The following is a 15,722-nucleotide window of genomic DNA, read 5'->3' as shown; positions in this document are numbered from 1 at the left end:
TGATTTACTTGGATATACTTCGCAGCAATCTAAAGGAAAGTGCTAAGAATTTGAGTTTAGATGAAACTTTCATTTTCTAGCTGGACAACAACCCCAAACAGAATGCACGTAACGTCAAAATATGGTGTCTTTTTCAATGTAAACAGCAGTTACACATCACCACATTACCCTGACATCAATACCATTGAATATCTGTGGGCCACACTCGAAGCAATGGTCCAAAAACACAAAATTAGAAACCAAACCCATTTAAAACAAGTGGCGCAAGAAGAATGGGGTAAAATATCTACAGGTACCACCAAAAATTGGTCGATTTGGTACCATAACGTTTAAAGGCCATTATAAAAGTCAAAAGACATGCAAGTAAATACTGACACGTTCTTTCTATGCGAGATATTACAAGAATTTCATTGGTGTATTTTCAATTTTTTGAGGCAAAATTCTGCGTGTGTTCATTTAAAATGCTTCTGAAACTTTTCAATTTAGAAGTTTTTCGTTCATTTTTCTTTATTTTTACTCTAAATTAAACCATTTGTTATGTGTAAAAATAAAAACATGTTTGCACTTCCCAGTAATGTGTCATTTATATTGAAAGTCGGATTTATCAAGTTAAAGTAAGGTGTACTCTCAATTTTTCGAGCCACCGTATATATATAGTAAAATTATTATTCTTTTTATATCTATATTATTCGCCATTTCAGAATGAAATCGATTTGAAAGCCCGATTCCTTAATATTATATAAGAAATTAAGTAAGCATTTCGGAATACATTTAATCAATTATTTTTGATTTCCTTATTCTTTAACAATCACGCAGATTAATAATATAAAGATTAGTTTATCTAGCCAATTAGATTAACAAATAATATAATTTTGTTTCAAATCGCTGAATGATTTCAAATCACTGTATGAATGACATTTCACCAAGTTTTTGGCCTTTGCTTACAATAGTAATCAAAAATTTTGTTCCGATTTATTCTTGGATGTACTTCATGTAATTAGTGCTTAATTCTCAAATTTAAACTTCCAATTCCCTCCGTCAATAATGATATCACCCAAAGACATTTTTTGCATTCATTCGGAATAATCCCGAGCTTCAACTCCAGGCGCATGAAAAAATTAGTTATTTTGTTACGATTTCCTTCAGCTATGAATAACAGATTTGGTTAACTTTCCGCCAAAGTTTTGCTTCTTCTGTATAACTTCATGCGAGTTGATTTGGTGAATCGGCTGGTTGATTTCTTTTCCGACTCTGGGGTGGACGATTCTGTTGTGGTAGGGGATTGTGTGACTCCTTCTGGAATGGAAGCCACTTTCTCTGTGAGCAAGGAAGATGCCTCCTGACTGGGCAAGGTCATCAGGGACATTCGTCGGAATCGGTTTGGAGAGCCTACCTTGCGAAAGTCAACACTCGAAGGATCCGCTTGATAGGCTAGGGCATTCATAATAACATGATCAGGGACTACACCAACAGGATGAACCTGAAATTTTCATAAGAAAAATATGATCATCTATCCAAAAATGATAAACTTTTTATAAGTAAAAAAATTTAATTTCTCCTAAGATTTCTCAAAACTATTTGTAAATCTTTTTTTTTTTTTTTTTTCATGCTCGCTAACTGAATCTCAAATATTTTAAGAGATTTCTCGCCACTTGAGCACGTGAAAATGCCCTACTTTCATTCACTCACTATATTAAAGGTGACTCGTCCAGAATGTAACAAAATGTCCATTACGTAAATGGCCAAAAACGAATCGTAGAAAATCATTTCGTTTGACTGAATTGCACAAAAATTATTCATTTTTATATAAATTGGAAGATAAGAACAAAACAAAGATGCTTCATATGTTCTGAAGCATAATATGTTTTCTTAAACTTTTAATAAGGGAAAGTATAGGCAAATCATTGCGCAATTTTACCGTGCAATAGTTAGAGCACCATACTATAAATTTGAGTAGTTTTGGAAAGATTATCAATCATATTTCTATTTCTTACACGAGTTAATCAAAATAATTAAATGAATGTCATCTTAAAACAAAATCAATGCGATCAGAATGCAAAGCTTCAGACTTTCTCAAGTTAATAACATTAAAAAAACAGCAAATAAAGTTTAAAAAAAGAGAGAAGGCATTTTGTTAAGAAAAAGAAGGTTTATTTATTTACGAAAATTTTTGTCCTTTTTATTTTTTTTTTATCTAAACGGCTTACAAGATGTGAAAATAAGTACTCATTTAACTTGAATACAGTTAAATTAACTGTAATGGGATGGGGGGGGATTTAAATTTCAGATGCTTTATGTTTCATGCATATTTTTCTCACACCAGACAATGTAAGTAACACTGTTTATGAAGTGGCCAAGTTCATTTGCACTAGAACTTTAAATAGTACCTTTTCTTCAAGTATAATCTAGAATAAACAGAAATTTTCCGTTGTTACACGAAGAACCTTTTCGAAAAATTTGCGTTCTCAAGAGTATAATGATTTACATTTCATATGAACATAAAAGGCATGTATATATTAAATTTGCTTATAAATTAGATTAAATTATTTTTACTCTAAAATAAAATGCTGCATATATTTTTCAGAAAATAGATCAGGCTATATGGTGCAAATATTCTCTTTTTATCTAAACAGAAAAGGCTGTCTGACATAATTATTTCGGTTTGAACGTTTGTAAATGGATTATGTTGAGCAATCAGCAAACATTTTAAAATATGCATCTTAAAATATATGATTATCTGAACAAACAATCACAGATAAAATCTTAACACTCCATTTTTTTTCCAAAATTAATTATTTCATTATAAGCAATTTATTATAAATTGGATAAGATTTTTTTAAAATTTTATTTATTTAATTGTTGGTTGCAACAATCTATCAAGCAGTAATTGGTTTTCGATTGCATTACTACATTTATATAATAAATTTTGCGTATCAATGCGAACAATTATTAAATATTTTCACTATTATAGGACTTAAATCTATATTAATAATAAAGATGAATGTGTGTGTGTTGGCGCTCGATAGGACAGAACGTTCGATCCAAAACTATCATATTTAGAGCATGTATACTTTGGGGAGTAGGAATGTACACCTCTGAGCGATTTTTGAATAATTTTAATCAGAATTTTAAGTAATAAAAAATTAATCTGTTGAAAAGTTAATTGGAGGCCATCTCGTTTTCTGTGTTAACTTCAAAAATATTAATGGACAAAAATAAATTTTACTCAGCTTCAAAATTTAAAAAAATTGTTTTTTTTATGATATCAGTTTAATAATTATTAAAATTTTTCTCTAAATTTTGACAACTTTCTAAAAGTATTTTTTATCTAATTTCTAACAATAAATTTGCCTGAAACTTGGTTGCCCTGAAATTCATATAGTTTTCATTATTTTATCAAAAATTTAATCTGTGATTTTTTTTCCATTGTTGAAAGCTAAGAGAGAAGGATTCTGTTGAATATGTGTCTGTGTAGTTTACAAGACAGAAAAAATGTGAAGTTACAATATCACGAAATTTAGAAAATAGATGAATCGCATATTTACTTACTTAATAAACCATGACGTTTAATAGCCCATGATGATATTTGATGGCCCATGGACTGTCTATATTAGAAAAATTCATGTACACAGTAAATAGAAGTAAGTAATACGACTTTAATATCAAACGATTTGGTGGAATGATAGACATGAAATTGTATCTAAACGATTTATCTGTGAACAAATATAAACAATATTTCTGGCGAACCAGTTGATAGTTTGAGATGCTTAGTTAATTAATTAATATTTACACAAATTTAAATTTCATGGAAATTTTTGAATCGCTTCAAAATCTACTTTTCAGACAATTTCCCTTTCAATGTTTCTTCTAAATTTTGACACTGTGTAATTTTATTCCCGTATATGGAAATTTGTGGTATTTATAGTTAAACTTCAATTTTATCTTTGAATTTTTCAAGAAAAATACGAATGAAGGGCTGAAAAATATAGTTTTGAAGATTAACAATGATGTAACCGATAAATAACAAGAAACAAACCTACAAAAAATTACAAACCATAGCTGTTCGCATTTGTAATATTAGTAGTTGCGTTAGATATAACCAGATTGAAAAATATTGAATAAAATAACTCTAAGCAAATAGCATATTTATTATTAAAAAAATTATGGCATTAAATATACGATAATAAGATAATTCAATAAAAAATTATGTAATTAATTTGAAACAAATCAGTCTGTAATATTAAGCTTGTTTTTGTTTAACTTGTTTAAAATCGAAACTTTTACAATAGTTTATTATCACACCAGCAGAACTTAAAAGAGTTAAAAATTATTACTGATTTTCTACTGTTTTTTTTCCTTCGTGGCAATGGTCTTTCCTGAAAATACAAAGAGTAAAAATCGAAATAAATAACTGAAAAGGAAGATAGACTTTTTGAAAAACAGAGAAAGAGAGAATGAAATTTGAAAGTTTGTGCAAACAATGTTATTCGAATTTAAATTAGACTGCCAGAATAATATTCATGGTTTTGTTTTCTTAATTTGAATCCAAGTCAAATCAATAAAGTTCTTAAGGATCTGTGTTTTCTGCTATGGACTAACGAAGAGGATCTATGAATTAATCAAGGAAACAACTAATTAAAAATCAATAAAAAAGATGCTTGGAACTCTCTGGTCATAGAGAGATATTTAGATAATAACGTCAAGAAATTTGAAAAAGTAAAGAAAGCAGAAATCTTTTAAAATTTCTTAAAATTCAAGAAATTTTGAACAGAAGTGCAAATCAAAAGCCACATGTTCGCAGAGATTCAGATTATATCTCTTTAGAAACACAGTTATTTGTTATCTTAGAAATACAGAATATACTCCGAGTTCTACAGAAAAGTACTGATCATACTATACTACAGAAAAATACATGAAAAAATAACCGCTCAAAACAACCACATAATATTCAATAACGATTTGGCTTCATTAAATTTTAGCATATAAAATCTGAGAGGAATTAAAACAACATTAGGCCTATCTGTGCATTAAATTAATGGTTGTAAATGTGACAAATTTGTTTGGACATTGCAGATACAAAAACACGTAAACCATTCCTTTTAAAAATGTAGATAACTAATTTAAAGAAAATAAAAAGCTCCACTGTTTGTGTTAAAATATGCACTGCTATTCAAAAATTAAGTAATTTTTCATTTTAGTTAGATTAATATTCCATTTTGAAGCTAAATGAGGGCTATTTTGGAATGTACCTCATAATTCTGAATCCTAGTCAAATGATATGGACAACACTTGACTAGAAAGTCACTCTCAACTTCCATGATACACCAAAACGAGGACATATTGATATGAAAAAAATATTATTCTCTGGTTCTGACGAATTAGCATCTAATTCCCATTTAAAAGAGTGCATTTTCTAAGAAGAATAAAAGAAAAGAATGAAACAGAGATAAAAATCAATGAAAAATAAAGTGGCTTTAACAAATTTCACTGTATCGATATCTCCTAACTTATCAAGATAAATTCAACTAAAATCCGTAATCCTAAAATCCTAACGCTTGATTTAAGAGTTATTCAAAATTCTCGACAGTCTTTTCTTCATAAACAGGGATTAGAAATTCCAGTTCCTTCGAATAATTTGTTACTTTTATCGATCCGAAGATAATATCTGTCAATTTTTGAACCATTACCTTTACAAAATGATTGAGGAAATTAATTTAAAATTTCATTAGTCTAGATGTAACCAGAAATAAAATATTTTAGCTTTTTTACCTCTCTCATCAAAACTCCCGCTGGAATTTTGTAGAATTCTATACACTCGAGGAAATTGGACATCACTTCCCTGAGATCGGCACCCGGTTCCGAATCACAAAATCTTCTGCTCCAGTGTGCAGCGGCTTGGAATTTCGTCAGTTCGTCCGCTTGCAGTTCTTCCCTTGATAGAATTAATCGAACAACATGTTCCGGGAGCAAAGCAAAAGAACCCAGACTTAGAACATCATCCCCATGTGAGTCTACGAATTCCAGAACCTGGAAAAAAATTTAGTTTTCTATAAAAGGATTACAATATAATAATTTTTATGCAATCGCGTTTGAGATCAATCTAATTGATATTGTTTACTTCAGTAAATCAACTATAAAAAATTTAATCTAGTTATTTTTAATCTTTGAATAACATGCTATTAATCTTGAAAAAGAAGATTCGATATGTGATATTAACTTTAAGAATTAATTAAATTAATCAGTTTTCTGAGTATTAGAAGTGAACGCAATTTATGGTGCTAAATCTTGCATATACAGGGTGTCTCAAAAACCTTGACCGCGGCTTTTATTCCTGAAATATTGATCGTAGACATACAGTGGTGGCCAAAATTCTGGACAATTATAAATTTTTATGTTTTCCAACTTTGTATGCTTATGGAAAATGTAACGTTTCACAAAATGCAAACTTTTATATATCATTTTAAAGAGAATTTAATGCTAATTTCAATACAAAAAACAAAATTCAAATATTTGCAATAAAAAAAGTTGAGTGGCAATAATTACCGAGATACATTAGATGCTGATGTCTGCAGTGAGTTCTCAGTACTTAGTAGAGTAGCCTTTATTTTTTATTACAACTTCACTCTGATGATTTATTGAGATGAAGAGAGTTTTAAACTCTTCCTTCATTGTTGCATGATGCCAGGAAACAATTATAACCTCAATTAATTTCTTTTATTTGATGAACGCTTCATATCTACAAATGTTTTCAAATGGTGCCATAAGTTCTCAATAATTTTGATGCCAGGACTATTTTCTGGCCATGATAATAATTCAGTGCTCTTTATACTAAACCACTCTGTCGATATTTTTGCTGTATGACAAGAAGCTGAATCCTACTTAAAAATGAATTATGTATTATTGGGAAAGAGTTCACTGATGGAAGGTGTAAGTTTTGACTCTAGAATAGTGTCGATGTATTTTCTTGCATTTAATGTCCCATCGATAGCATGAAGTAGACCAATACCGTCTGCTGACATGCATGACCAAATCATAACACTAACTTGAGTTCTTCATAGTTGCCTGAATGCAGTCAGGATGTAGCTCTTTGCCTATTCTACGTCTTACATATTTTCGTCATCACTACCAAATAACAATGTATTTGTTTCATCACTCCGTATAACTTGTGATCACTGATCATTTATTCAATTAATTTGTTCCTTTGCCCACTATAATCTTTCTATGCGTTGCTGTAAATTGAAATAAGGCTTTTTTCGAGGAATTCTACCTCTTAGTCTAACATCTAATAATCTTCTCTTGATTGTCCTGGAACTGACAGAAACGCCCAGTATTATTCAATTGATTTCTGATGGTCTCTGGTGACATTCTTTTGTCTTGGAGACATAGTATTTTTATTCCTCTGTCATCAACAAATGTGGTGCACCTGTTTCATCCATTTCCTGCTTTGTTTTTTTTATTGAATTTGTTTCCTGATACCGTAAACTAAGCTTTCGGATTCCAGATGTAGTCACTGAACCACCCACCTATTTTGCAATTTCAGCATATGAAAGACCACATTCATGTAACACAATAATCTTTGTTCTCTTTCTAGGCCTCCAATATATTCTTTTATTTGAAGTTAATACTTCTTTACTAAATATTTACTAAATTGCGAAATGTTTACGAAAATTCCAACTATATATTAAAAAGTTGAAAAAAAATTCTGACTTGCAATTTGATTACATAAAAAAACAATATTTTTTCTACAAAAAAAAATCCAAAAATGACTTGTTCCAACTTTAAACATGATGCCAGCTTCTGCTAGCAGTTATTAAAATTTGATTGATTCCCAGAAGAAGAAAAGTGATTTGTTATTAAATTTAGAAATTACAATCCACTTCATCATTCTGTTTGTTATTCTGATTAAAATAAGAATGACTTTTTTATTGAAAATATATGTATTTTGCTTTTTGTATTGAAATCAGAACTAAATTCTCTTTAAAATGATATGTAAGAGTTTGCATTTTATGAAAGGCAACATTTTCTATAAGCATTGAAAGTTAGAGAACATAACGATTTTCAAGAGTATCCACAATTTTGGTCACCACTTGATACTGTAAATTACCAAGTAAAGTTAATTGCGTAAAAAAAGGTGCAAATTGCTATGAAATCAATTAAAGTTTTCAGGGAATTAAACTTTAAAAAATACAAAATTTAAATTTTTATACTGATCCCGTACAAAAAAATTACCAATAAGTAAAATGTGCCGCATCCTCTAATAAGGTCAAGTACAAAATTTCAGCATTTTATCTCAAAAAGTCTCAAAGATATGAAACTACATAAATGCTGACATAAACAACATTTCGAAGCCAGGATATGAGTTCGTAAAGAGAAAAAAATCATGTCGGATGTTCGTGTTTTAGGAGTCGTACACAAATTACAAAGAAAGTAATGATTGAATAAATAAATAATAATTTTATTATTTATTGGTTCAAAAGTATTAAAAATTTGTAGAAATAATAACTTAAAGGAAAGATTACATAAGGAAAGATTACTTTAATGAAAGATTACCTAAGATTTTTTTCAAGTTCACTGACTGTGCTATTTTTAAATTATATTCTGTAATTCATGATATAAAATTTTAAAACATTTTTCAGGAAGCATAGATTTTAAAATTTTTATTTAAAACTAAAGATATGAAGCATATTTAATTTTCTTATGATGAGTTCCTGTGTCGCGTCATCTGCACTGAAGCTGTAAACATATGCATTTTAATTTGTGATTGATCCTTCTCCAACTTTGTTTTAACATATCTTTGAGAATTTTCATGATACAATTTTGAAATTTTGTACATGACTTTATTAGAGGATGGGGCATATTTTATTTACTGGGAATTTTTTTGTACGGGGTCCGTATAAAAATTTACATTTTGTATTTTTTAAGGTTTAATCGCCTGAAAATTTTAATCGATTTCATAACATTTTGTATCTTTTTTTACGCAACTTTGTAATTTACAGTATATGTCTATGATCAATTAAGGAATAAAAACCGTGGTCAAAGTTTTTGAGATATCCTGTATATTTTAACATGATAGCTGATATTAAAAATTTCATAAATGCTGCTTTGTTTTTTCTCTTTTGAAATGATTTGAAACATTCAAACACGACTAAAGAGCTATTTTGAGAACGACAAAAAGTATTTAGTGGTTCAACAGCAAGTTATCGATTTCGTAAATAGTAAGAGAAAGACTAAGAAATAATAACGGATGTTCATAGGTATTTGCCAATTGTATGATATGCGCTTTAAAGAGGAAATTATTTTTTTAAATAAACCGAGTACGTCTTTGGTAAGCGCGTGTCCATTTATCATTTAAGTTAAATGAAATGTCTTCGAACAGGAGCGGAAATATAATATTTCAAAAGTTTTGGAATGAAAAATATAATATGATAGATATGCTTTGCATCATAAAATTGACTGGCTATACGGAAAGAAAAAAAAACAAATACAAGAATTCCATGAATAGAAATAGAAGAAAAATAGTTTTAGTTTGTATTTGTTTGCCCCTGAATTAGAATAAACAAAATTAGCAGTTAATCCACAATAGCTATATTGCAAGAAGTTTACCAACGGCCACTCATTCAAACTGTTGCCAAACTCTATCGTACTAACAACATGATTGCAAAGGAAGGAAAGTATGCTCTGCCATGGATGGAGGTATGGAATTTCGGATAGTACTCCCTCTTAGTTTATTCAAATAATTTCAGAGTCGAGAATATAGTGTGGGATATTAATTTTATTCTTTCCCAAGATGCTTTTAAAGAATTATAACTGTAGAGAAGACTTAAAATTGATATGGATATTAATTATATAGTATAATTTTATTAGCCGAACTTGCTACTTTCATTTTAAAAATTAAATGAAATTAATTTCCTATTTTCATTACAAAATTGGCTTTTGTTTCTATTATCTCTGTTGGTGATCATTTTAAAACTTAATTTAACTTAATGCAAACAATTGCGATTTCGCTCTGTTAAATGACATTGAAGTTCGTAATTTCATATTCTTAATTTACACTTTTGTCAATTTTATTCTTTTTTATTTTGTTAATTTCATTCGCTTTTTAAATATTCTTTACCTTTTGAACAAGAGATTTTGTGCATTTGTACTGTATATATTTTTCTGCTGAAGCTAATAGAGCACAGACGGTGTCCACATTTATGCAAGCTTGCACAAAACCCATACAGGCTTTCCGGAGCTCGTCTAAGCCGTAGTAGTCTGCAGCATTCATCAAACCTGTTAAATGAAGTATGAGGATAAAATTTGCATATTAGACATATATAGAAAAGTAATAAAGTGCATCAATTAATTCTAATTTTGGATATTAAAATACCAAAGAAATCAGATAATTCATTGAATAGTGTATACGGCAGGTTTTAACGAGTTATATTTCAAAAAGTATTACAGTTTTAAAAATAACTAGTATCTCATATAGAAACAGAAATAGTTCGCTTTCCTTTCTTGTCTTTTTTTTCTGACAATTCTATGCGTCTTTTTCATGATACGCAAATGTATTTATATGATGTTGAATTCTTCACTGAGGAGTCACGTATCATTATCTATGTTCGGAAAAGAATTGGTAACACGATTCAAGAATTCATTCAACGTAGCTGACACATACATGTTGCTTTGACGTAATCCCGAAGAAAGAAATTGGAAACGGAAAGATCAGGACATTTTCAGAACAACTTAAAATAGCCTATGTTGTCCGCGTTATGTAAGACGAATGCTTTCAATTTTTCAATGCCCAAAGCGAGAATGCTTTTGTATTGCTTTTTGCTACTCACGAAGAAGAAAGAAAGAATGGAATAAAAATTAATGCATACACAAAATGCAACATTGTGCTTATTTTTATGAAAACATTGATAAATTTAAAAAATGGCTCGCCTAATAATAGTATCTAGGTAATAATATTCCTTAAAATTCAATATTACACAAAATGAAGGCATCTTAGCTCAGATTAGACGTCATCAATAGAACATATATGTGTTTGCTTAAAATTCACAGGAATGTAAGATTAAATCAAAGATGCAAATTTTTGATTTGATAAATTTGAATCTTTATTATAGAGCATATTTAAAAGAAATTACAGTGGTTTACTTCTTTTTATTTGCTATTGCTCCTTTAGCAATTAGTTTGTTCTCCATGAATCTTGGCAATGTTTAATTTTATTTGAGTTTTTATCTATAATTATATTATTTGGCAGTTACGGTTTCCCTACAAAGTACTTTTAAACTTTAAATAACGATAGACATTAATGCTGTATTGGTTTCGTAGACTTATGTCTTTTTTTATTCATTATGTTCATGAACATTTTTAATGGTTTCCAACCACACGATATACAAATCCGTTTATCCTTTCTCCCCACATGATTGGGTTGAATTTCTGTATAATAGACTCTTTCTCACTATTAACGTGGATCAATCCATGTAGCTACATACCAATGTAACTAATTGCTTCTGTTCTGGCAGTGTGCAAACTTTGAATACATAATAAACCCGCACTGGAAGAGCGACGACGGGCCTGGTGGCACCCCTAGGTACCCTGGGCTATTCATTTGTTGCTTGGAGAAGTTATGCTCTTTCCTTTTCCTGTGAGGCTGGACCGGCGGGGCTCTGGAGTGCTGATTGGGCAATCTATTCCTGTCTTTCTGACCTTCTAGTTACCTAAACTCAATCTGAGTTGAATTTCTTATGATATAAATGTCCGTGTCATTTAATATCTAATTGCACATTTTTTTAAGTGGCAGTTTTAATTCATTTCATTTTCTTATTTATCATGTGAAATACGAAGTTGCTATCTACTCTATACGTTTCATTTTCTTGGATTAAAGGAGCACATCTAACAGCCTGTTGGCTAAATATATATCAGTATATCGGATTCATTACTTAGATTCTAGCTTCATTAATAGATTTCAAAAAATATTTGACGAAATAAAATAAAAAAATAAAAATTCATCAAGAAATTTCCAAGAATATTAGAAAATAACAGATTCCCACTCCTTATCTTTTCACAATGGAAGAGAAATATGCTAATAAATAATTATAGAAATAATGAAAATGATTCAAGCTTCATTGCAATTAATGGAGGGTTCTGCATTGTAGCACTGGAAGTACTGTAACTTGAATTATTTTGAGCAGAGATGATTTAAGGTGTAGCTTAAATTTTAATTTTTCTAATTAATTTTAAATTACTTATTACTAGAAATAAAACATAAAAATAACATTTTTATTTGATATTGAAAAGTTTTAATAAAGAACTGTAATCAAGCAATTATTTGTTTTCAGTTATTTTTAACTGAAAATCAAATTTTAAAATATAATTTTACTTTCATTTATTAAAATTTACGTAACTGCCAATTAACATTAAAAAAATCATTAAAATACAGAGTGCGGCAAAAAAACTGGGAAAAAGTTATTAGATCATAGAATAGAAGTTAATTAATTTCTTTTTAATTTTTGTTCACTTCTTTTTGTTTACCACTTCAATTGTAACATATTTTATAATGTATCTTTTAATTTACGTATTGTTTTTTGGCTTTTTTTACAATGCCAAGCAATGGTTGTGCTATTTCAGAGTTGTTTAAGTAAGGGAAACAACAGTATGAAGTCGTTCATTTGCTTAATATGCCTCGGCAAACAGTGTCTGATGCAATCTATTGTTTCAAAGTGCTTGGCAATGATGGGCAAAGACCAGGAAGTGAACAAAAACGTATGGTGAATACTTTGAATAATCGTAAGGTTATTAAAAAAAAAGAAGTTCTATGAAATTCGAGGGTTTCCATGATAAAGATCACTCGTGAACTGGGAATAAGGGAGCGATTACAACGAATAGCAAAATTAGAGCTTGGACTAAGCCTTACAAATTCCAAAAAGTTCAACTTCTCACTGAAAAAAACAAACTCTCGCGGCTCCAAAGACGCCGAAATCTTTTGAGACTGGCCGCAAGTCAGCGCTGAGAGAGATTCCTTTGCACTAGTGAGTAGCTCTTTAACGACCAAAAGCTTATAACTCCTAGAACTACAGAATCTTGTCTGTAGACACTCCAAGCATTTCAGCAATTGGTGAACATTGCAAAAATCCAAAGTCGGTCATGGTCTGGGGAGGAATTTGTGCAAGTGGCAAAACACCTCTGGTTTTTGTGGATGAGGGCGTTAAAATAAATCAAAAAGTGTACTAAAGGGACATTTTAAAAACTTGTATTTCCATGGGCCAAAACGCACTTTGGCAATGTAAAGTGGGAATTTCAAGGCTAAAAGGCACCAGCTCACAAGGCTAAAAAAACAGATGAATGGTGTAAAGCACATTTTTCTGAAGTGATATCATCTGGAGAATGAACACAATTCTCGCCGAATATCCATCTCATGATTGCTTTGTATGGTCCATTTTGGAGTCAAGAGCTTGCACTAAATGACATAAAAGTTGGAACTCTCTAAAGCAATGGCTTCGGCGGGAATAAGATAAATTAAAGGTAGAAGACTTGCGGCCCATTGCTGAAAATTTCAATAAGCGTTTGCGCCTCTGCATCGCTGCAAATGATGGCCACTTTGAAACAAATAAAATTTATTTATTGTTAAAAGTCTACTCTTATTATTAATTGTTATATTTTGATAATTTATTTATTTTTAATCAAGTTATATGCAAGGCATTTGTTGTTTTACCCAAGGCTCAATTTTATTTGGGGAAGGGTAAGGGAAATAAGATCTAGGTTGGAGTGTTTGCGAGAAAGTTACGAGGAGATCATTCACACTGGTTACTTATAATCAACCATCCTTCATCTTTTATTTCTTCTCAAATCTCAAGTTAAAAAATCTTTCTTCAGTGAAGAAAATATTAAAAACCTTTTTGTAACGTCTCTGCAGTGAAGCGAATAAGATGTTGCTCAAGAGTATTTTTCTCTTCAAAATCTATGCTGCAGACCGAATGCACTTTGTTGTTTCGTCTGCATAAAAATTTAGATTTAATAATTTCCAAGAGTAAATTTGTTGATTCAAGTATTCTGAGATATAATTTTTTACTTCATTTCTAATTAGAAATATATGCTTGTATCTAAAGGGTTAGAAATTACTATTAGATTAAGTTAACGGCTTATAAATCACGACCACAATTGGAGAGCACGCAACATGTGTATTATCCAACATTTTCATGTTGTTAAAAATTCTTAAAATAGATTTGACTTACCATTATTAAACATAAATGAGAATCGCTTAGAATAAATTTACAAAATTTCCTAACATTTGCAAAATTTTCTAACCAATCCAATTCTGATATCTGATGTTTTGTTTATTATCTGATACAGCTTAATGATCGGAAGTAGCTGTATCAGATAATAAACAATGATAGGAAATAGTAGGAAGTTAATTGTGACAAAGTACTAGACGACCTACTAAAAAAAACATCTTTGTTTGCAAAATAAGCGATATGCACAATGATCACTGGATAGATGCTTTACAAATAATGAGTAAATAGTAGCAAACATATTAATCCATCTTATGAGATGTAAGGACGATTTCCAAATGTAGTTAATTAAAAACTTAGATAGTGCCTACCTAGCAATGTTCTGGCCTGCAAAGTGACGCATCCGGTGTGTATATATTCAATTAGTTGTCGGAAGACATCTGGCTCGAATTCTTCTACAATAAGGGTTTGATGGCCACCAGCAGGCATCTAAAGAAGAATCAAATTCACAAGCTACTCATTCAGTACTAAACAGTCAGTATTTATCAATTTCTTTTTCGAGTATAAAATGCCAAGATAACTGATCAAATAAGTTAAATCGTTTTTACATTCACTCATGGGATCATTATTTAATCGTCTTTTATAGTAGGTTTTTATTCGCATTGGCATAGGGTTCTAATAAACACAATCAATCCCCAGCAAAGATTTTGTTTTATGAAGAACTTTGAAAATGAATCGCTCAGTCATCTCCGAAAACAACTATGAATTTTATCATCATAAACTTTTAATAACTTGACATTTTTTAATATTTTTAAAAATTTATTTATTTAATAAAGCAACCCCCGTCCCACTTAAAAAATCTCAATTAAAGACAAGAAAGATTTGTGATAGAAAATGATTAAAAAACATGTAATCTTAGTTAGTCAGAGCATTCTATTACTTCAACTAACAGTAGGATATGTATTAAAATTTGCATTTATGTCATTCAAACTGTCCAACGACAGTAATAATTTTTTTCTGGTATTTTATAAAAAAACGTGTAAAAATTCAATTCTAACCGACATAAAGCCTTGTATTTTTAACTACCAAGTTAAACTACTGTTGCTTTTTAAAAATCTTTGCTTAGAAAAAAATGCTTTAAATTGTTTAGAAATTTTTTTTATCAAAAACTATAGTATTTGTAGTTATTTTTTAACGAAAATTACTAGTAAATATATAGTTGCTTTATTCCTGAATTTATCTAGATAAAAAAATAGTGCGACAGATTAAGGTGAAAGCAAGCTGTAGAAAATTTATGAAAAGAATTTTAAGAAAGCAACTTCAGCAATAATCAGTTAGTCCTAAGTTAATACATCGATTATTACAAATAGTCTCACATTTGTCTTTAATGATTAACATCAAGTTTCAATGTAGTTGGAAGCATGTAAAATCACCCTCGATAGGAACATTTTGTGAGTATTTTTATTGCAAACTAGCAGGCTTTGGCGACCAGTTGGTTTTTCAGGAGTA

The 15,722-nt window shown here is 29.9% G+C and overlaps 1 protein-coding gene across 1 annotated transcript in view; it reads right to left on the bottom strand.

Moving 5' to 3' along the window:
• Nucleotides 1-1,118: 1,118 nt before the first annotated feature.
• Nucleotides 1,119-15,722, bottom strand: part of LOC129969333 (serine-enriched protein-like) — a 30,001-nt gene continuing 15,397 nt past the window's right edge. The window contains exons 3-6 of the mRNA XM_056083862.1: nucleotides 14,585-14,702; nucleotides 10,115-10,272; nucleotides 5,770-6,027; nucleotides 1,119-1,480 (exon numbers count right to left, since the gene is read on the bottom strand). Of these exons, the coding sequence (XP_055939837.1) occupies nucleotides 1,166-1,480; nucleotides 5,770-6,027; nucleotides 10,115-10,272; nucleotides 14,585-14,702 (849 nt within the window). The 3' untranslated portion in view covers nucleotides 1,119-1,165. The remainder of the gene's footprint in view (nucleotides 1,481-5,769; nucleotides 6,028-10,114; nucleotides 10,273-14,584; nucleotides 14,703-15,722) is intronic.

The sequence above is a fragment of the Argiope bruennichi genome, chromosome 5 (genome assembly GCF_947563725.1).
Source record: "Argiope bruennichi chromosome 5, qqArgBrue1.1, whole genome shotgun sequence".
Taxonomy (NCBI): domain Eukaryota; kingdom Metazoa; phylum Arthropoda; class Arachnida; order Araneae; family Araneidae; genus Argiope; species Argiope bruennichi.
The sequence above is the reverse complement of the archived record's forward strand: the minus strand, read 5'-3'. Positions and strand labels throughout refer to the sequence as shown.